The sequence below is a fragment of the Poecilia mexicana genome, unplaced genomic scaffold (genome assembly GCF_051168715.1).
Source record: "Poecilia mexicana isolate PSO_F unplaced genomic scaffold, ASM5116871v1 scaffold_3, whole genome shotgun sequence".
NCBI classification, from domain to species: domain Eukaryota; kingdom Metazoa; phylum Chordata; class Actinopteri; order Cyprinodontiformes; family Poeciliidae; genus Poecilia; species Poecilia mexicana.
The window spans coordinates 36,060,790-36,083,621 of NW_028263372.1; the positions used below are offsets into that span (position 1 = coordinate 36,060,790).

Genomic DNA, 22,832 nt, shown 5'->3' on the forward strand with positions numbered 1-22,832 from the left:
GCCATCGACATTCAAAATGGCGTCGCAGCTGGAATAACAGCAGAAATGCAGCAGGACTTCAGTTTGTTGTTTCGGTCGTTCTTGGTCCCGCCTCCTCATCATTTCTGTCCAATGGGAGCAAAGATCATCACATTTAGTGAGTGTTGCTGAAAGCTCATTAAAAGTCTTTTTCTCTGTTCATTCCTGCAGCAGCTGATTTGTCGCTGCTTTAACTGAGCCCCTCCTGCACCAACCAACCCTCACGGCTTGCCGCCCTGGGCAGGGAGCCATATTGTTCATATCAGAAACGGTGATTTTCTAGAAACACCAATGTGTTTGAATCAGAAGTCAGACTTACTGGTATTTTCTCATAAATCTGGAATCTCCGCCTGTAAATGTTCTTCTGATCAGTTTCCAGTTTTATTTCTGCTCCGCTCTCTGGGAGGCAGGAATGAGATGAGAGATGTCCACCTGTGCAGCGGGGAGGCGGCGGCATGAACGCCCCCTTCCTCTCTCTCCTCTCTCCTCCACCCTCCAGCTCCGCCTGCCTCCTCCTGCTGGCGGGGCGATGAGCCGCTCGGAGCCGCGCTCGGTGGCTGTCGCCTCGGATTGAATTTCTGCTCGGAGCTGCTCGGATTTCTTCCCCACCCCGGAGGTCAGGTTTACAGGCTCCGGTCCGCAGAGCCGCACTTTGCCTGGAAGTTTCCCCAGCAGCGGAGCTCCACCGGCCGCGGCGCGCCGGCGCGGACAGCCGGAGGACATGGAGCGGCTTTAGGAGGAGATGAAGCCCGGAGGAGGGAACCTCTTCAGGCCGAACAGGAACCAGGACCACGTTCAAGGTGAGCGAACAAAAAATGCTCCAGAGATATTGTTTCATCATTTTGTGAGGTTTAAACCAAACGTGGAGATTATTTGCACTTTATTAGATGCTTTTTGCCGCATTTCTTTAAAATCAGTTGATCTGCTCCAGTCAGACTAAAGACTCAGAAAGTGGTCGGAAAGCTGCTTCTTATTGGACCTTTTGCAGCTTTAGGATGTAAATAATAAATGTTTTATTGTGTGAAAGTGGGAACAGTGGAGGTGAACGCTGTGAGTTTGAGGAAAGCTGAATTGGCGCTTTGCTCCAGCAGCTGCAGGTGCAGCTCATCATTAATTGCTGCACTTTGTGCTGCGGCTCATTCTGGACCAGAACCAAGTCCGAGCATCGATCCGCTCCTGCGGCGCCGGTTTACAGCATCTTCCAAGATTTACACTAGAAATGACCGAAAGTCCAGATCCCTGCATGTCATTGATCATTAAATCTGTTTGGGATCCGGGCGGGTTGCCACTTTAAGGAATTGGATGTTTTTTTGTCTTAGACGGGAATTTTTTGTTTTGTTTTGAAAAAGTCAAGCAGATCCGCAGCTTTTAGTCTGAATATTGTAAATAATCATCCAGATCAGATCAGAAATGAAAATAATTTCTGGATATTTTCTTGTGATTGAAAGAGTTTGAAAGAAAAACCCAACATGGCTGAACTTCAGCTGTTTTCATATTGAACATTTAAAATCTTTGGCTCCAGATCTTTAATATTCCCCTGATTCTCTCTTACGGTGTCCCACATGGCCCAGTTCTCTTTTTCCACTTGGCTTCGTTCTGATGGAGCATGATTCATCATTCCTAAAGTAAATCTCCAGTCTTCTCTGAAACACGCCACCCTGTGTGTCTGACATGATGCCGATGGCTTCATCCTCTTTGCCAAAATGAAGCAGATTCTCTCTGTGCAGCATCCAAATCTAAATGTTTATCATCACTCAGCTGAAGTTCTGTGATGCTGTCAGAAATGCTGCTGCATGTCTGTTAATTTGCATACATATAAATATGAGTATGTTTCCCCAACTGTAGCTGTGTCTGTCCTCACAATCAAGTTTAAAGTTCTTCTCTGAGTTTCTGCACTTTCATGTTTCCTCTGGCCAGCTGAGCGACAGACAGACAGACAGACAGACAGACAGCTCTGTTCTGTTCTGTTGCCTGGGTTTGCTGCTCTTCTAGTTTTCCTCATTTCTCTGCATCTCGGTTCTTCATGTCTTTGATTTTTCATCTTTAATCTCGTCCTGTTTGTAGCTCAGAGTGTTTCTGAAACAAAGCTGGACTGGATGCAGGCCTCGGTGTGGTGATGATCAGGAGCATCTGACAGTCAGATGGGAGGTTAAAGTCACAAAACGCCTCGGATGCATCAAACCAGATGGAGTTTGATGGATTGCTGGTTTGCATGAAGCTGAGCGGTCACTCAGTGAGGCGTCCAGCTCACTGAGACAAAAATTAGAGCTAAATTAGACAGAAAATTTTATACATATTTTGTAAACTAAAAAAATAAAATAAAATAAAAAAATTAAAGTGGAAAAAATTTCAAAACTACATTTGAGATTTCAAGTTTTTTTTTTTTTTTCAGTTTCTAATTTTTGTTTTTTTGGACACACTTTATGGTCCTAATTTAGCTCCGTACCGTACCTGCCCCTCCTGCAGACCCACAGGTGAAGGATTTGCTGCTCCAATCATTAAAGTTTCATCATTTAGCTAACCTTCAGTTTAAAACTGACATTTTTAATGAGGGAATAAAATGATGAAAAATATACATAATTTGAAAAATTAACCCCAATTTTTTTCTCTTATGACTAAAGCTTCATGTTTAAACTCGTCTTTTCTAACATTGCTGTTAATTTTCTCCTTGTGTTGAAGCTCATTCATTTATTTGGGTTTTATGATCATAAGTTTCTACACTGCAGTTGATTTCTCTTTTTAATGATTCTGAGTTAATAATTAGACGTACTGCATCTATGCCGTCACGTTTATGATAATAGAGACCTGCTGCTTCCAGAACGGTTCATTAGTTACTAGTTTTGTTTTTTGTTTAGGTTTTTTTTTGCTGCTACCTCATGTTGTCAGACAGGCTCTGCTACAGGAATCAATCAGTTAGTGTGATTTTTGAGGGGAGAAGATTAGTTTTTACTCATGTTCTCTTTCTTTGGTTTTTAAAAGGTAAAACCCATAAAATCAGATTTTCACAGGGTTTGGATGCATTTCAGTTTGTTTAGAAGGTTTCTGGTGTCATCACAAGGAGTGATGCACACAAACAGACTCCTTATGATTTTTAAAATGTAAAAACTCAAAACATCCTTCTGTCTCCTAACTGTTCATAAATCTGAATCTCTGTGCAATTTGGAGGTGTGTGCACTTCCTCCCAGCTGGAGGTCCAACTCCACAGGAAGTTCCAGCTCAGACCAGTTTCAATGCTCAGGCTCTGAACTGGCCTTAAAACAACAAAAATGGGAGGAACAGACGGATTGATCTGCTTATTTCCCTGATTATTGACTTTATGATTTTATTGTTTAAATTCCCTCTTGGGTTTTCAGTTTGGAGTTTTCTTAAGGCTGAAACGCCTTAAGACCCCACTGCTCTAAGTGTTTCTTATGTTTCCTTAGAGCCTGAAAGGTTAGATGTCTGCTGAAAATATCTCTTCATGTTTAAACAAACAACCAGGAGAAAAGGGTGAAACATTGGAACATTTTCCAACAGATTCAAAGTTTTTGAGGTTGAGGACGGAGGAGGCTGAGAGTTTCAGAAAGTCAGAGATTCATCTCCAGAAATAATTCAGCTTTAGTTCGGCTGAGATCCAGCGGATGAAAGCAGCAGCAGGACGTCATGAAACCGTATAATTTCAGCCGCTGCATCCCTCATCCCTGACATCTCATCGCATCGCCGCTGAACTGGCATTTACCTAAATGTCAGGTGTAAGCACACATGTGGGCGGACCGTCTCATTTACACAGGGATGCTTAATTAATACCTGACGGTTTAACAGCAGACACCTGCCGCGCGCATCGCAGCGTCTGTTTGGACGTCTCTGACAGAGGATCGTCAGGAAACCGTTGTTCGGTTTCAGCCTCTGCTTTCCCCGGTTTCTGCTGAGTTTGACGTGGAAACGTTTTCAGTTCTGGATGTGAATGAGGTCAGGAGTCAGCGGAGCCGTTCTCCCTGCTTCGCTTTAACACACCAGGCTATTTCAGGAAGCCAATCTTTCCCTTTCCTTCCTGAAACCAGACTCAGATAAGAACAGAGTGGATCAGTATCTCTTCCTGTTAAGAAAAATACAGTTTACTGAAATGCATGTTTCATTGGGGCTGAAAATGGAAACTTATTGCAGGAGATGAAGCATCGTTTCAATAAATAATGATGTAGGATTTAATATTCTCTGATCTGGTGCCATCTTAGAGTCGTTTCCATGTGGGACTGAAATCTGTCTGAACATTTCTGTAAAATCAGAAAAACTCAACAACTCGCAGAAAATGTTGAATTTTAAACATCAATAACTTGATGCCTTCAGGCTGGAAGCTGGAATTTGTGAGTGCGCCCCCTGCAGTCAGAACTAGGAACTGGGAAGTTGGAGGTTTCTCACCAACCTGCAGAACGGGACCATTTTTACCTGTAGAATAACTGATTACTAAAATAATCATGCAGCCCAGGTGGATAGTTATTAAAGTGTACCCCAGCATGATGCTGCCACCACCGTGTTTCACAGTGGGCTGCTGTGTTCTGTTAGTTTTGTGCAGGTTTGTTCAGACAGGCCGACGTTCTCCCTGACCCGTCTGCTGGGTTCTGTCTTCTTCATGGTTCTGGTTTTTCTCTGAGGCCGGAACCAGAACATCTGGTTAAATTAAACCCAGCTGGACTCTGTTTACTGATTATAGGTGATTATTGGTGATGGTAGTTTCGTCACCAGGACATTTCTCTCCAGGTTTTTGTCGCTGTGTGTTTCTGTGATCTGGATTTTTAGGTTTCTTCAGACATAACGGCTTCTTCCTCTCTGAGCGGATTGTCAGCTCATGTCGGTACAGAACTCATTTTCTCCGACTTCTCAGCTGCAGCTGCTTCTTCACAAAGTCTCTGCAATTCTGCATATTTTGGACCAGAACCGGAAACAGAACCCGTCTCTTCCTGTTGATGGTTGGACTTCATGTCTTCACTGTAGTCGGTTGACCAGATGACGGCGGCTCCGTTAAGCAGTGAACGTTTCCCAGGATGAGCCGGACTGGAGCAGTGATTTGGTTTCACTTTCCCACCAAACCGAACCAGAGAGCAGAGACTTCCTGGTCTGGTTTGACACACATAAACAGCTGTGACTCCAGTCCACCTGCCAGAGGTTTAGCATTTAGCTAACAGAAATGATTTCCAACCTGAAGCAAGAGAAGTTTGGTCTGCACTGCAAAAACTGACCTGCAACGTTTCAGCAGAATTTAGCAGCTTATTTTCAACCAATAATTTGATGGCAGATTATTTCATTAATAAAATTTTTCCATGTCATAATTGAAATAATATGACAGATGAACTAGCATTTTTTTCATCAATGTTAAGGAATTATTGACTTAAAACAGTCTCGTATAACTTGCTGAAAAGTTACTTGTTTAGTTTTGTCTTATTTTAAGTGAACTTTGATATTTGCATTAGAAACTAGATAAAAATACTTGGTAAGATTTTGTGTTTGCAGTGTGATTTAACTTCAGATGCAGAGAAACATCCTGCCGTTTCTTTCATGGTGTATGTAAACTTGTGGTTTCAGCCGTTCCCCCGTTGCTCCTGGGTTGGTGCAGATTTTCCCCCTGATCTCTGGAGCAGTCGTCTGTTTTCCTGCTCCGTGTTTATCCGTGGCCCCGGAGGAGCCAACAGGAAGTGTGTTTACGAGGCGGCGGCGTTGGATTCTGCCTTCTGCAGCGATTAAAGTCCAACGGGTCCCAGTTCCAGCCCTGCGGCGCCCAGGCTGGACTCGCCTGGTTTCTCTCGCTGGTCTCCTCCTGCTGTGAGCGCCATCTGCTGGTAAAACTGATCTTTAATCCTGGCAGGATTCCCCAGCAGACCCGCTGCGCTCCGACTGCAGGGCCTGGTGAGGCCCTGCGTCTGATGGAGGCTCCGTCAGCGTTTTAATTCCCATGGTCGCCTCACAAAGCGCTGAGGAGGGAAGTGAAGCTGCAGGGTTGGTTTGGGTGGATCTGATGATGATGACGAGATTTTTAACAAAAATGGATCCAATCGTCTTAAAGAGCAACAATAAAAGCCAGGATATTTCTGAAGTTGAGTGATTTTTATTCCAGGAAAATCCTAAAGTCATTCCAGTCACAGCAGAAGTTTCTAAACACCAGCAGAGTCAAGCTAACGTACGGAGGGAAAACATGTCCAAGTGTCTCTGCTCTGCAAAGGCTGAGGAAGAAACGGCCACAATGTTTCCTCAGGTGGAGGGAAGTGGACCAGGATGTTCAGGACCGACTCGACCCGATGCTGCTCCCAACTGGAACCAGTGAGAACAGAAAAGCATCTGATGAAGGAAGAAACTCTGGCTCTAAAACCGAAACCTTAAGGCTCCACATGTGCAGCTGTTCACATGAGCAAGACAAAAGTCTCCTGCACAAAACGCTTCAAGGTCCAACGAGACGAAGGAGAAGCTCTTTGACTGGAGCCGGAACCAGAACCAGAGGAAGATCTGCTGATGGAGGCGCAGCTGCAGCGTCCTGGAGGTTCTGGAGGCCCAGAAGGTTCTGATGGTCCAGAAGGTTCTGATGGGCCAGAAGGTCCAGAGGGTTCTGAAGGTCCAGAAGGTTCTGGAGGTTCTGGAGGCCCAGAAGGTTCTGATGGGCCAGAAGATTCTGATGGGCCAGAGGGTTCTGAAGGTTCTGAAGGTCCAGAAGGTTCTGATGGTCCAGAAGGTTCTGATGGGCCAGAAGGTCCAGAGGGTTCTGAAGGTCCAGAAGGTTCTGATGGTCCAGAGGGTTCTGATGGTCCAGAGGGTTCTGAAGGTCCAGAAGGTTCTGGAGGCTCAGAAGGTTCTGGAGGTTCTGGAGGCCCAGAAGGTTCTGATGGGCCAGAGGGTTCTGAAGGCCCAGAAGGTTCTGAAGGTTCTGAAGGTCCAGAAGGTTCTGAAGGTTCTGGAGGTTCTGAAGGCCCAGAAGGTTCTGAAGGCCCAGAAGGTTCTGATGTTCCAGAAGGTTCTGATGGTCCAGAAGGTTCTGGAGGCCCAGAGGGTTCTGAAGGTCCAGAGGGTTCTGAAGACCCAGGAGGTTCTGAAGGCCCAGAAGGTCCAGAAGGTTCTGATGGGCCAGAAGGTTCTGGAGGCCCAGAAGGTTCTGAAGGTCCAGAAGGTACTGGAGGCCCAGAAGGTTCTGAAGGTCCAGAAGCTTCTGAAGGCCCAGAAGGTCCAGAAGGTTCTGAAGGTCCAGAAGGTTCTGGAGGCCCAGAAGGTTCTGGAGGCCCAGAAGGTTCTGAAGGTTCTGAAGGCCCAGAAGGTTCTGATGGTCCAGAAGGTTCTGATGGTCCAGATGGTTCTGGAGGCCCAGAAGGTTCTGAAGGCCCAGAAGGTTCTGATGGTCCAGATGGTTCTGGAGGCCCAGAATTCGAATCTTAAAAAGATTCGATGTTAATGTGGAGCCGCTTTGCTGCTTTGGATCCAACAGACATCTTGTGAAAGTTGAGAAAATAGTTTTCTGTTCTTAATGATTAGTTTAAATCTGCAGCTGGAAATCAAAGATCAGAGCAGGAATCTGAAAACGAGTCGCAGAGCGGCGAAGGAAAACCGACCATCTGGATCCGCTGAGGAAACAGCCAAGAGGAGCAGAGAGAGAGGAGACGGGTCAGGACCAACCGGTCAGGTCAGGACCAATGGGTCAGGACCAACGGGTCAGGACCAATGGGTCAGGACCAGCCGGTCAGAACCAGCCGGTCAGGACCAACGGGTCAGGACCAGCCGGTCAGGACCAACGGGTCAGGACCAACGGGTCAGGACCAGCCGGTCAGGTCAGGACCAATGGGTCAGGACCAGCCGGTCAGAACCAGCTGGTCAGGTCAGGACCAATGGGTCAGGACCAACGGGTCAGGACCAGCCGGTCAGAACCAACCGGTCAGGTCAGGACCAACGGGTCAGGACCAACGGGTCAGGACCAATGGGTCAGGACCAGCCGGTCAGAACCAGCCGGTCAGGTCAGGACCAATGGGTCAGAACCAACGGGTCAGGACCAATGGGTCAGGACTAATGGGTCAGGACCAGCTGGTCAGAACCAGCCGGTCAGGACTAGCCGGTCAGGCCAGGACCAACGGGCCAGGACCAACGGGCCAGGACCAACGGGTCAGTACCAGCCGGTCAGAACCAGCCGGTCAGAACCAACGGGCCAGGACCAATGGGTCAGGACCAACGGGTCAGTACCAGCCGGTCAGAACCAGCCGGTCAGGTCAGGACCAATGGGTCAGGACCAGCCGGTCAGGACTAGCCGGTCAGGCCAGGACCAACGGGTCAGAACCAACGGGTCAGCCTGAGCCTCACGTTTCCACCTTCACTCTGAATCTGGGCTCAGCCTGGAAGACATGAATATTCCTCAGACTTCCGAACCTGATGAGGTTGAAAAATGGAGAAATGTCCGTCTGCATGAGCAACGCAGCAAACGACCTGCTGCTGAAAGGCATTCTGGGAGACGAGGCTCAAAGTAACATCTGAGGCTTTTATACCAGACTCTGATTTTTATCTTTCTTTTCAAGGGACAGAAAATATTTTCTGTTTTTTTTTTTTTGATCGTCTGTTGGTTGTTGGTTTGGGTCCGACTATCAGAATGTTTGTTCAATCATGACAATAAAGTCTTTAGTAAAATAGAAACATAATAATCCCAGAAAACATCCTTTAAATGAGCAGAAAACGATTTAATGAGAAAAATCTCCAACTTTCATATTGATCTGATGTGATCAGCTCCGGTCAATAGTTTGATTTCCTTATTTATTAAACTGACATCAAAGTATAACTTCAAAAGATTGTCACATTACGACTTTATCCTCATAGTTGGAAAACTAACCTGAAGTCCAAATAAATGGAAGCAGAAAACAAGATGGCCGCCCTGAACTACGGAAACCCACAGAGGTCATTAATGGAAAAGAAATCTAAATTTCCAGAAATTAAATCTTCTAAAGCAAAAGTTAATTCAGTGATGAATCATTTTTCACCTGGACCTGGATGATAAACGCCACATCAGGTAAACCTTCAGAACATTTTCCCTCCCGGATCGGATCAGAGGAACACGGGAGTCTTTCTGGATTTGGCGCTGCAGCGCCTGCAGAGCTGAACTGGAACAGCTGACAGATTTTTATTGCATCTTTGATCTTCAGCTTCTTGCCTGTTTGTTGTAGCCCTTCCTCCTCCTCCTCCTCCTCCTCCTCGTTTCTGTCCGCCAGCGCTCAGAGATCTGACGGCGTGCAAAGGCAGCATCACTGTAATCTGAACAGAAGCTAAATCCTGCTCTTACTGTACAGGAAGCTCATTTATTATGCATTAACTATGATTCACAATTCTTCTCTACTTGCTTCTTTTTGGATGAAACAAACGGATTGTTCTTAAAATGCTCATCATTTGTTTGGTATTTATGGAGATTATTGGTTTGGAAAAGAAAAGCTTCCCCTGTAGAAACATTTTGATATTTTCTGTTAATATAAAATGAAGTTTTCCTCCTGCTGCTCCGTCTTGGCGCTGGAGGGAAGCTGCTGTAGGTGGATCAGATTAGTGCTGATTCTTTGTGTCCAACATGTTGCATAACCCCAGACTCAATTTGCATGTTAAAAACCAAGAAGTGATTAAAACAATAAAACCGTAAAGTAACTGACGGCTTAACGAAGGCGGCCTGGAGGGAGACGCGTTGAAGCTGCTCAGATGAATGTGTTCATGTTTGAACGTTATGAGGTCATTTCCTCTCCTCCTCTCCTCTCAGGGAGCGCCGGGAAGCCGGACCTCGTCCTTCAGAGCGGTTCTCCTCCGGATCCGATGGCTGAAATGGTACGTAGATCCGCCTGAAGTTCACCAGCCACAGCTGGACGCCGAGGTCTCCGACACACGAACGCATCATCAGAGCATCAGTTACACATTACTGTGATGAAGATGAAGATGATGATGGGCTTCCTGAAGGATTTCTCTCTCCTCTCCATCCAGCTCAGATTTAAGTTCAACTTTATCTTAACATCATTGTTACTTTTTTAAATGTATTTTTAGAATTTCAAAGTTTTTCAGACTCGTTTTTCATCCACAGTTAAAACACCGCTGTGCTGCATTTACATGCTGCTTCTGTGATTTCCAGCTTCAAACTGAGTTTTTATCCTGGAAGGTCAAAGGGTGAAAGGTCAGAGGTGAATAATCTGTAGGTGGCGCTATAAACGCAACCTGGTGGGATTCAGGGCGGCTTGGGAAGTTTCTGCTTTTGGAGGAAACTTGTCTGAATATTTTTGGTCTCCTTTTCTCAGCGCTGCGTTGCGTTCAGATGCTGCAGCTGCGGCATTTCTGCCAGCAGTGAGTTTATAAGGTGATAAATTCCTGCAGCTTCGGTTGTTTATTATGTATTTATTGTGATTGTTGTAGTTTTGGTCTAAAGTGGACAGAGAAACGTTTCAGATTCAGGATTATAATGTTTAGGAATATTAGATTGAAAATGAAACGCGGCTCAGATGAAGTTCAGTTCTTCAGTCGGTGGGAGAAGTTTTATTAGCAAATATTAAGTATTTAACTTTAGATGAAAGTGATAAAAATAACTTCCTGAGGCTCCATCAGCAAACAGGAACTAAAACTTAATGTTTGAGTCTTAAACGTCTGTTAAAGGTTTTTATCACCGCTTCCAGATGAAGCAAATTAATCCGATTTATTACGTTTAGATTTAATGCCTAAGTGAAGCAGCTGTAGAAACACTCATCAAAACTATTAATTTGCGTTTGGTTGTAATGTGGCAGCGCCCCCTGCTGGTGGGTCTGAACCCACTCTTGGCCCAATCAGTTTATTTATGTGGGAAAGTTGATCAAAAACCAAATTATGTCCATAAAACGTTTTACCTGCTGCGTGTGATCCATGACTGATCAATACAGAAAATCAATAATCTGTCAGAACAGAGAAATAAATTTTCTGATTAAAGTCGGATGAGGTTGTTTAGTTATTCATTTTCCCAATTATGCTCAATTTAAACTGCATTTAAAAACAAATCCACTGCAGATTTGTTTTAAGGTTATTGATAAATTCATAAATATATTTATTTGTTTATCCAAGAACATGTTATTATGTATAAAATAAATCTGTGATTTTGATTTTTATTGGAATAAAACAGAAACATCTTTAATTTCTCCTTCCTGTTTAAATCCATCTGCATCAGCCTCAGAGTGAGCGGCGTGTGGCTGCATGTGGAGATGAGGATCACAATAAAATAAGAGAAAACGATTTAAGATTTTATTTACGGCGAGTCGCTGAACCTCCAGAGCCTCTGGTTCCCCTGAAGAGCAAAAAAATCTGATTTAAAACATCTGATGACAGAGAAGAGACGTTCAGACTTTATTTTAACAGTGATAAATATTCATCTTCATTTTAATAAAAAAAATTGCTGACCAGCTGATTTACTGTTAATTTGACTTGCAGTTTTCCAGCTCAGAACTGTTAGCATGTCCCGCGGTTGGTAATCCTGGATTATTCTGTAAAACGTAACTCCAGATTATTCTGGAAAAAATAAATTTATTTCTAAAATAATGAAAAGAAGCAGTTTGGGAAACAGCTAGCCGCTGCGCTGATTTTATTCATGTTTCTTGGCTCAGTTACTGAAATGAACCTCAGAAATAAAAGTTTGCATTATTTACTTTTTTATTTTTTCAGAAGTTACTCAGATAAAATTGAAGAAGTTCACTTGAACATTATCTGAATGATTTATTGTGTAATGATAAAAGCATCTCAGTGGTTGGAGTAAAGCTGAGGCTTCAGGATGTTTGTCTGTGAAACGTCTTTACATGCAGACTGAGGACGTTAAGAGCTTCAGGCTGAAAAATGGCTTCAGCCTCCACCGCATCTGAAATGGCTCAAAGAAAATATCCTCCTCTGGACACGGCAGCATAAAGCTGAGCGATGACGGACATTCAGAGCGGCTTGTAGACGGCCGAGTTCAGGCAGAGCAGAAAATCCTCCTGATGGAGAATCAGACCGAAGATCTGCACCGACGACGAGACGATGACTTCTGATTATCTGGAGATATTAAACTGATTCCTGAGAAACAAAATCACTACAAAGTAATGTCACCAGAATGAAGTCGCAGTGGGAGGAGATTAAAATTATATGAGAATAAAGTGAGAATTACCATGACATTAAATTCATCATGACAATAAAATCGTTCTACAATAAAGTCCTATACAACAATAAATTCAAATTATAATAAAGCTGTAATAATACAAGAAAAAGTCGTAGTTTTATGAGAACTCCCACATAAAAGATAATGACATAAATAGTTTATATTTTAACACATCAGATTATCAGCAGCTGGATTTAGAAAATGAAACGATGAAAACTGAGCTGCTCAGGTTAAATCCTCACGACTATCAGCTTTCCTCTCATTAAAACAACTTTTTCTGATTATTGAACTTTAATTTAACCAGCGTTATGATTTTATTCTCATAATTAAGAAAACCAAACATATCTCAGCCCAGATGCTGCATTACAGATTCCTTTCTCTCCGATGTTGAGTTTAAGTCTTTCTGATGGATAACTTCTGCATTTATAACTTGGTTGTGTTCCTGGCCGTACCGGTTATTGAAAAGCAGAAAGTTTCTGTGTGAGCCACAGCGTCTCTCTGGTGGGTCAGTAACGGGTCAGTGAATTCCCAGTGTGCTTGAACTAGGCCACTCAGCGGTGACACCTGGAGCGTAAAGCTGTGAAGTGAGCAGGAGGAATCCCAGCTGCTCTCAGATCAGATCTTCCTGTTTTTAACTTGGTGTTGCTGCGGTGATTCAGGAGCCACCGGAGCCACCGGAGCTGCTGGAGCTGCTGCAGCTGCTGCAGCTGCTGCAGCCGGCTCCGTGTTTCCATCATGGCGGCTCTCGGCAGGCGTGTGATTGGCTCTGCGGGTCGCTGTGTCTGCTGGACGGTCTTTGTTCTGCTCATATCTCTTTAAATTTGTGTCATTTATCTCAAGCAGCTCCATTGATTGCCGTCTTGGCCGGCCGGCCATCGATTGGACATTTTCCCGCTTGTCGTGTCTCGTCTTGGTTTCATGACCTGCATCAGGAGAACCTGCTGCTGCTGATCTTTGGTTTATTTCAGAACAAATCAATCAGATGAAACCAAAATAAATGACATAAATGAGTAAATGTTCAGACATTCCCTCTGCTTGTTATTCACCAGCAGATAGAAGTTAATAATATATAATTTTACCTTTTAACTTTTCCTCTTCTCAAACAAAATGCCAATTAAAATAACAAGCAACCAAAGAATTACATTGCAAATTAAATAACTGCACAGCAATACAATAAATGTGTTTAACTCGATCCCTGACATCTTGATAAAATCATCCTTTCTACATTATTTTAAACAGTTTGAAGTTTTCTCTCTGCCTTTATTCCACAGCTGAACAAACGGTTCTCCTGGTTGGTTGTTATACTTTTAAATTTAAATTATTTCTCACATTATACCCTCATTCTCAATCCTTGAACATTTTCTGGACCTTGTTTGGTGATTGTGTCCTTAAACACGACCTGTAAACTGTCATATTTGACTAAATCTGTGACTTTAAGTTACTTTGCTTACAGGAAAAGTGAATTGATATGATAGAAATATTCAACATTTTTACATGTTGCTCTCTTTGGTAATATAATTAACAGCTGTAATGATGTAATGTGTTAGCCCAAACATCTGGACAGTAAGTTCATTATGAGATTATCAGTATGGCCGACGGTCTGCTCTGTGATCTAAAACATGTTTTACTTTGAGGATTTTCACAGTTTAGGTTGCAGATACTTGGTGTGTAATTTCCAGGTTAGCTGAGAGTTTATATCTCTATACATTTTAATTTTTCTCTTTTCTGCTAAAAGCTTTGTCAGTTTGTCAGTTTGATCAGGAAGCTGTCGCAGACGGAGGCTAATACAGGAGACACCAGCTTGAAAAGTCTGATTGGGAAACGGAACGAGTTCGCAGATAAAAGTGGGACATGCAGAAAATAACGTGTGTGTGTGTGTGTGTGTGTGTGTGTGTGTGTGTGTGTGTGTGTGTGTGTGTGTGTGTGGGAGGTGGGGTCCAAGTTTTTGAGTGAGCAAATAAATAACCAGCCAACTGAACAAATTTGGCAAAGAGAAGTGAGAACGAGGCGCAAGACGAACAGAGTTGGGATCGACTTCAGGGCCGACCAGAACGGTTCAGAACCGTTTTCAGCCTTTGGTTCTTCAAAGGTCACCGAGCATCACCAGATCAATATGATCCAGATTTTTCAATGGGTCATAATGTTTTGATTTCTGTCAAACATGCAGAAACATTAGCTGCCGAGCACGGCGTGGTGGGATCATGCTGTGGGCTCAAGCTCTGGGCTTGTTTTGCCGCCTCAGTCGACCTCCAACACTAAAAGAAAAGCTGGATTTGGCTGAAATCTCTCCACCAAACATACATGGACAGTTAGTGGAAACAGTTATTGCTGTGGTTTGTTGCTCAGATATTAAGAATCCAGACGCTTCTTTTCCTGGAGGATTGTGAAACAGAAAAGGTTCCTGGACCTTGTAAAGTCGACTTGGGGTTCCTGTTGGTCAGTCGGGCGGCTGATGACCGGCAGCAGTGGGTGAATCTCTCCCAGCTTGCAGGAGCGATGAAGGAGCGATGAAGACTCTCCGGCGTCGGAAAGTGGAAATATTATCCCCACTGGAGTCCCGGCCGCTCTCCTCCGGTAACGCACTGATGAAAGATTATGGATGTCCTGATATTCTCCTACCATCAAACCAAACTACACCTCAGAGACTCGCTTGTTCTCATTTGGCTTAAAAATATATATTTGCTGAAGTTAAAACACTGAGCTTAGAAAACGCCTGTTTAAATCAGACTAATGAAGGGAAACACAGGATCATCTCAGGTTTCCTTAGTGATATTATTACCAGGTGGACTGGAAATGTTTAACATGAGAATAATAACCTCACGGTTTCAGCAAACTAATCAGAAAACAGGAGAATCAGAACTGAGTTTAGGGAGAATGTAAAGCAGATTGTCAAGTTGTGACAATAATTATAGAAAGAGCTTCATAGAGCGAAACTGGACTCATGATCATTCAGATCAACTGTAGTCACAACAACCACTCTAAAGGGACACTGAGGTCACCAACTGGACCATTAAAGTCACTAATTAGGTTATTATTGATCACTAATTGGGTCATTATGTCACTTGATGATCCAGTTTTACTGTCGGTTGGTTTCAACACGTCTGGGCTGCAGAGTTGGTGTTAGAAAGATGAAACCTGAAGCCGCCTCCTCTGGTTGACTTCCTCTCTGGAGCTGCTCCCGTTTCCTGTCCAACATGTGGACATTACCGTCTTCAAACGAGTTCCTCTCATCCTTCAGATGAAAACATCCTCTGATTCGTGACATGATGGATTTACTTTTCTCAGCTGCTGGTTAGTTTGTCCTGCTGTGAACATTCACCCTGAGCTCCTGTATGAGACATTTATCCCTGGAACCAGCTGGGTTTAAATGCATCTGGATATTTTTCCTGGAAAAGTCTCTGAATGTCCATTCAGGATGAGGATCTCCACCAAACTATTATCTCATTAGAGCCGTTGTGGTGAAGTTTTAGATGGAATCAGTTCGGTGACCCTGAGCTGACCCCAGCAGCAGTCTGACACTAAAAATGAAAATAAAATCCCTGAAACGGAAAAACCTTTAAAAAAGACATCAAAATGTTTTTATGCAGCTTTTTATTTCAATAAAAGGCTGGAGGTGAAACTCAACGCCTGCAGTTTATAAAAACCTTCAAAGTCTCGTTTTAAAAAGACATGAAACACGATCCGACATAAATCTGTTTCCCACCTTCAATGTGACAAACGTAAAGTTCACCTGAAACACAGACACGTCTGCTGGGAAGGCAAAATAAAAGCAGCTCAGGTTAACCCACATTTAGTCAGTCTTTTATTTTGGTGGGAACACTTCCTGTGTTGCCCCAAAGTCTCCAACATTTTTAAAGTCAAAGGTCAAAGTTTGCGTCTGTCTCCGCTTCGTACTCCCAAACAAACTGATGCACTTTGTCAAATCTGCCTTTTCCAAACTCGTTACATGGATTTGTGGCTCTGCTCACTCAGAAATACTTTGGGATTCTGCCATCTAATATCCTCCGTTGACTTAATGTGATCACATTAATGATATTATTCAAATCTTTTATTTGTTTTATGAGAACAAGAAACAGACAAAATCAAAACGACAACAGGTGCTGACATCACACATTTAGTACCTAGAAAACCAGATTCTGAAAACAGGAGAAAAACAATCTGACGAAACGAAGTTGAAATTCCAACAGGTTGATTTTGTCCCACTCCGTCGTCTCTGAGTGGATCAAGCTTTGGGCATCAGTGACAAAGGAAAGTTTTCTAGAAAAGTTTGTTGAAGGAGCGAAGCTGAAGTCTTTCTTTAAACACAAGATGATTCTGTTCACAGTGGACTGACTTTGGTTCAGTCGGTGCAGGATCTGAAGAAACTCTTTGGACCGGAGCTGAAAGCGTCAGAACTGATGCTCTGCTGAATGAGCTGCTGCTCAGAGAGGATCCACGATGAAGCACGTTGCTGTAAATCCTTCAGGTTTAAACCGACTGCTGTCCAAACTCATCCCAGCATGAGCTGATACTTGGATCCCTCTCATTTGTTGGTTGAAGCAGAGTGACCCACTTTCTGCACAAAGAGTCTTAATGATTAATGTTCTATATGTTGAACCAGGATGACCTGGATGCGATTGGTTAGAAGGTCTCTATTCTCCAGGTGGGCTCCGCCCTGGACCCATCGCTGGTCACTCAGCCACACATCACACCTGAGGTCAGTTTAGAGACCGTTGGCCTAAAGGCTGGACGGCTCATCCCAAACTCTTTGCTCAGCAGTGGGAAAGGGAGATGTATGCGCTCACGTCTGACTGCGACTCAACATGAACCTGTAAAACTCGGCCTGCATCGTTGAACTTCTAGAGGTTTGTGTGCAACATGCAGCAGCCGATCAACCCTTGAGGCTGTTATCCTTGACTCATTGGTGCAGTCGTCTGAAACGACGGCTTCATAGAGGGATGATTTAAATGTCGGTACGTGTGAAGCTGCTCTGCAACAACATCTTCTAAACTGGCCATTTTAAGGGAAATGTGACCCTCTTCAACTATAAACCCAACGCAACCCGACTTCACTATCTCTGCTACCGGTGGATAAAAAACTGTTAAAATAAAGTAGTGATGCTTCAGCTGGTGGCCCACCATGTTTATGACACACTGAGGGAAACCCTGGATAATTACGTACCAGACATGCTGTTGTCTTCCTGTGGTTCCCAGACAGACGGCAGTTTGTACGGTACGGCTGAAGTTTGTGCCATAATTAGAAAGTAAACTTGCTAAACAAGATGAAGTCATGCCTTTAGAAATTAAACCAAACTGCGTGTCGGATTTGGTCACACAAGAATTTGAGAGCTTAATCAAAAGTCAGGCATGGGATTTGTATTTCACATTCAGATGATGATAAATTAGACCCTGCAGGAGCCGAGCTTCCCCAACGTTTCCAGATAACGAGCTGAAGCTACTTAAAGATCCAATTAGCTCTAATAAGCTTCACACTACCTGAAGCTGAGCCTGGAGAGTGAGTTTACTGTACCACACACACACACACACACACACGGACACACACGGACACGGACACACACACAAGCGCACACGCATACACACACACACACACACACACACGCGCACACACACACACACACACACGGACACACACACAAGCGCACACGCGCGCACACACACACACACACACACACACACACACACACACACACGGACACGGACACACACACAAGCGCACATGCATACACACACACACACACACACGCGCGCGCACACACACACACACACACACACACACACGGACACACACACAAGCGCACACGCGCGCACACACACACACACACACACACACACACACACACGGACACGGACACACACACAAGCGCACACGCATACACACACACACACACACACACACACACACACACACACACACACACACACACACACACGGACACACACACAAGCGCACACGCGCACACACACACACACACACACACGCACACACACATCTCCATCCTGAGTCTGTGCTGCTGTTCCTTTGGAGCAGAGCGTACTGCTCCACTCAGTGTGTGAGGTCATTTCCTGTTGGGCCACCCAGCTGTCTGGTGGTTCCTGGGTCATTCCTGAACATCCAACCATCTGCCTGTCATCGGGATGAAATGGTAAAAACTTGGATTCATACGGGAATAAAAAGCTGCCCAGTTTAAAAAACACTTGTTGACTTTGCTTCAAAGTAAAGAAACCGACCATGGAGGTCATTTTCCCAGTGTAAATAAAACCATCACTGTGTTCTTGCATCATCATTTCTTCATGGAAAACTGGAGCCTCTGCAGAAACTCCACTAATCTGAGGATTTTTTAGATTTTTCCCTCTTTCTGGTTTCAGTGGTCATATTTCCTGCTCACCTCGATACTCTCAGCTTTCACTTTGTAATTTCCGTTATTATCGGTGGTTTTATCCTTTAGCCAGAGATTACAGAGAAATCCACCTTATAAATGTCAGCGAACCGAAAGGTCACTTCCCTGGTAAGGTTACAAGAAAACTGAGGGAAATTACTGCTGACATGCCTCAGGTTGTGAAACAATAACATAAGTGATATAAATAAGTTGAGTAGTTATAGTTTCCTGCAGAAGCAGCTGAAGGTCGACGGGATTAAACGGCTCAGATGCAGATCAGTGTTCATTATGCAGAAGTTAAAGTAGATTTGAACGTATTTATGCTGATGAGTTTGCTAAACTCCACGTGTCACTCCTCACTGCTCCGACTGTCAGATAAGCGAAGTTTAATTAGTGTTTGCTTTTTGCCTTCGTCCCACTAATTCCTTTCATGCATGTTAAATATGTGACGTGTGCTAATGTGGTTTTTGCAGCATGAGCCCCATTAAGGCTCCTCCATGATAGAAATCTGTGGATGTTGAAAACAGTGATTGAGGTTTTCTGGGACGGTTATTGGAGCTGACGGTTTGGAATGAATGCAGTAATCATGTGGAGTGTCTCAGATGGAGATGAAGATGAAATTCGTCATTGTTTGTCTGCGCTCAGGCCGGCGCTCTGATTTGGTTTGGCTGCATTCATCCAGAAATGAGCGCGTTGAGACTCCAGCTCAAACCAACGGCAGCCCGCCGCCTGGCAGCTCATCCCGGCTTGTTTTCTCATCTAATCGGGCCGGACGGTTAATAGATCTGCAGGTTGCAGCCGTACGAACAGAAGCAGCCTCACAGATGAGGCCTGGGATTGCTTTTCTTTAACTATCTGCCAAATTCACAGCTTTTTTCCTTCTGACTGAATGAGTTTGTGTTTCCTCTGCCATCAAAGATGTGAACAGATGTGAGCAATTTTACTGCAAAACGCAGACGGGGATTAGAAACGGCCACTGTGGCAGAAACAGAGACTTTTAACAACATTTTCGTTGCCGTTTCCTGACTTCTGAGGATCGACTTGAATGTTATGTTTTCTTTTCTTTCCCATTTTGAAGTTTGTCCAGTGGTTCTGGTTTAAAGAACCCAAAGTTTGTTTGTTCTCCATTAATGTTGGCGAAACATGGTCATAAAACTGCAACCCATACATAATACTTCTGTGGTGCTTTGACACCGAGTTACCATGGCAACCGCAGTCATATTTGTCCACGGATCAGTCGGACCCGGAGTCAGTTGAATTATAAAATCAAAAGCTTAATTTTTGTAGTTTTTTTGGTTTGGTAGACTGAACAGTTTGTTAGCTCAGTTATAGCATCAGACAGAAAAGTTCCTCTGGTTAAATATTACCCATCATCCTTTGTAAATAAATCAGAGTGCAGCAGGACGGCGGCGGGCAGTGAGGACTCTGCCTCTGCGCTGAAACCGATCAGATAAACGGATCCGGTTCCGCCGTCCCTGACGCTCGCTGAGCTGAAGCGTTGCTCTAATGAAGTCCAAACGCAGCGGTTCTGTTTCTGATTTGATCCACTCAGATTCTTTATCTGCTGCGGCTCCCAGTGTCTCCAGGCTGAAACCCGTTTTATCTGACAGCCGTTATTAAAGCAACGCTTCGTCTGTCCGCTGCAGCCAGAGAACAGGAAGGACAGAGGAGACCAGAACAGCAATAACCGCTTTGCATCGGCGCATAATGACGAGGTCAGAGGTCAACGGCGATGGAGACCTTCTAAAGATCAGAAACCTCCTGTTGATAAAGAGCCACAGATTTTTATCTATGGAGCTCAAACTGATTTAAATTTAAAAGTATTTACTCATGTTTTGGAAATCGTAGCTGTGCAGATGATGCTGCTTCATTTAACCTTTTATGAAACCAACCAGTTTCATACATGTTTGGTTCTGACTTGTTAAAAATGCTGAAGCCTAAGCAGAAACATTTCAGTCTTCAGCTCTGCTTTTCCATCAGCTTTAAAACTCAATTATAAAATCCTTTATTATCCCAAAGGGAGATTAAATGTTACTCATATCATAAATTATCTTTCAGGAGTTTTTGTGGATGCTGACGCAGCGTGGAAATGTCTCCTGTAGCAGTCAGTCTTGCAACATATCTGAAGAAGCCTCTGACTGAAGGCTGCTGCTGCGTGACATGCTAACAGCTCAGTAGATGGTATTATACAGCAACATGCCCTGGACGCTCTGCTGATCCGCCTCCTTTGCTTTTGCCAGAGAGATGTTGGAGTAGGGGAATCGATCATCTGATGGTTTCACCTTCCTCCTCCTCTCTGCCTCATTTTCAACTCCTCAGATGTTATCTGAGCCTTTGGTATGTTAATCAGCTGTTCCCAGTTGTAAAAACACCCGTTGCCGTGGTAACGCATCATATCTGTCCAAAGGTAAAGACATAAACAAAACAATCCTTCTAGCTGCTCAGCATCCAGAACCAGAGGGAATAATTGTCCAAACATGCAATAAATAAATCAACAAAAAATTAACAAAACTCTAGAAAAAGAACAACAGAGCTGCTCCAACATGGCTGTCATGTTCTAGAGCTAGAATCTAGAAAACGGTGCCAACAGATCTGCAAAACCTGCAGCCTGAAGTGGAGCAGCTAACCGGAGCTACAGTTAATGAATTATCTGCTTCTGGGGGATAAAAGAGTTCAGTCCTTCGCTGAGAAATGAGGATCATCAGGGGAGAGACGGGTGGAGGCGGGGCGGTGGGTGACGGAGCAGATAAAACAAGGAGAGGAGAGAAAGAATGGCCCATTACGCTCCATTTAGACTGCAGAGAAAGTGGAGGAACTCCGCTGTGTGTTGGCCTCCTTACCACGCCTCATCTGCTGCGATGAGCGGCGTGTTGGGCGGAGGATGCGTGACGCCGCTCATCGTGATGACTCACTGGAGCAGAAAGCGGGGATTTGCCACCATCTTGGTTTTACCTTGACAGTAGCTCAGAGGAAACTGCAGAAAGTTAACAAGGTGGAAGAAAGCCAAACCCATCAGCTCAGACGCTAATGTGGTTTATTCTGAACTGAGCAGAATCCTGATTCTTCTCTATTCTGCTTCCTGGCAGACAGACGTCTTCCTCTTATTAAATAACGTTATAACCAAATATTACTGGGGCCTGCCATGGCAATAAGAGAGCATTGAAATGCCTTCCATGCATTACTCTACACCTCAGAATACCTGCCGCTTCCTTTCACGGTTAATGCAGCTCGTACTGCTGCGTGACCCCAGTACATATATCAAAACATGCAGCGAGATCTCAGCATACTACTTCTGTTGGCATTTTGAGTAACCATGGCAACGTAATTAGCAAAAAACCAGCCAAATTCAAATCAAAACAAATTCTGACACCTTTATAATTTTGTCTCCACCTCTATTGTCTCACTCACATGAGACAGTTGTCAGAGGATTAATTACCATAGCAACAGATCACTGAGGAGGGCAGAGATGTAGAGAACTACCAAGATGGCGGAACATTCAATTTCTACAGAGGAGAGCCTCCAGTTAGAACTACAGAGACGCCATCTTGGCAGAAAACACACTACAGATATGTTTCATAATATACTTGCCACCAATGACAACAATATCTGCAAAATTCACCAACTTATGTAGTAAGGAGTAAATAGAACAGAAGAATGATTTTTGAACAATAACAATATTTGTTGTTGGTCTGTTGCTAAGAGATGAGTGTTTTCTGGTAACCAAGTGCCACGAAGTAAACATCTAATCTTTACTTTTGCAAAATTCACCAACACTAAATTTCTTGTACCTACACAGATAAGCAGTATTTCAAAAGAGCTGATGTTTTATAAGCAGTAATTAATTTGGTGTTAAGATATGAGCTTTTTCATTCCGATAGCGAAGTGACGCGAAGTATAAATCAGATTTTTACTTTTGTGTTGAATGTCTGTTTTATAATATATTCACCACCAATGACAAAAACAAAACCATTTTCACTTTTCTGAAAAATTCACTAACTGCACAAATCTTTAGTAATGAGTATAAGATAATTTTGACTAATGAGAATAAAGTCAAAATATTATGAAATATGGCCCTAAAGCTCTGTTGTACTGTCGGCACAATAATTATATGTAAAAATGTCATATTTTATTTTGGTTGTTTTTTCATTGCTATGCAGGTCCTAAAGAACGTCTTCATGGCCTTTATGCTGAAATCGGACCAGTTTGTTTGTATTGATTTTGCCAGTTTACTTAAATAAGCATTTAAGAAACTAAATCCCAAGAATTATTATTGAAAAAGTTGTAAACCAGCTGGACATTCAGACCCTGAAGAAAATGAACAAGTTTCTGGCTTTA

General features: G+C 43.7%; 1 protein-coding gene across 1 annotated transcript in view; it reads left to right on the forward strand.

Moving 5' to 3' along the window:
• Positions 1-69: 69 nt before the first annotated feature.
• Positions 70-22,832, forward strand: part of LOC106908612 (SH3 and multiple ankyrin repeat domains protein 2-like) — a 164,902-nt gene continuing 142,139 nt past the window's right edge. The window contains exons 1-2 of the mRNA XM_088004520.1: positions 70-818; positions 9,746-9,810. Coding sequence (XP_087860646.1) covers positions 761-818; positions 9,746-9,810 — 123 coding nt within the window. The 5' untranslated portion in view covers positions 70-760. The remainder of the gene's footprint in view (positions 819-9,745; positions 9,811-22,832) is intronic.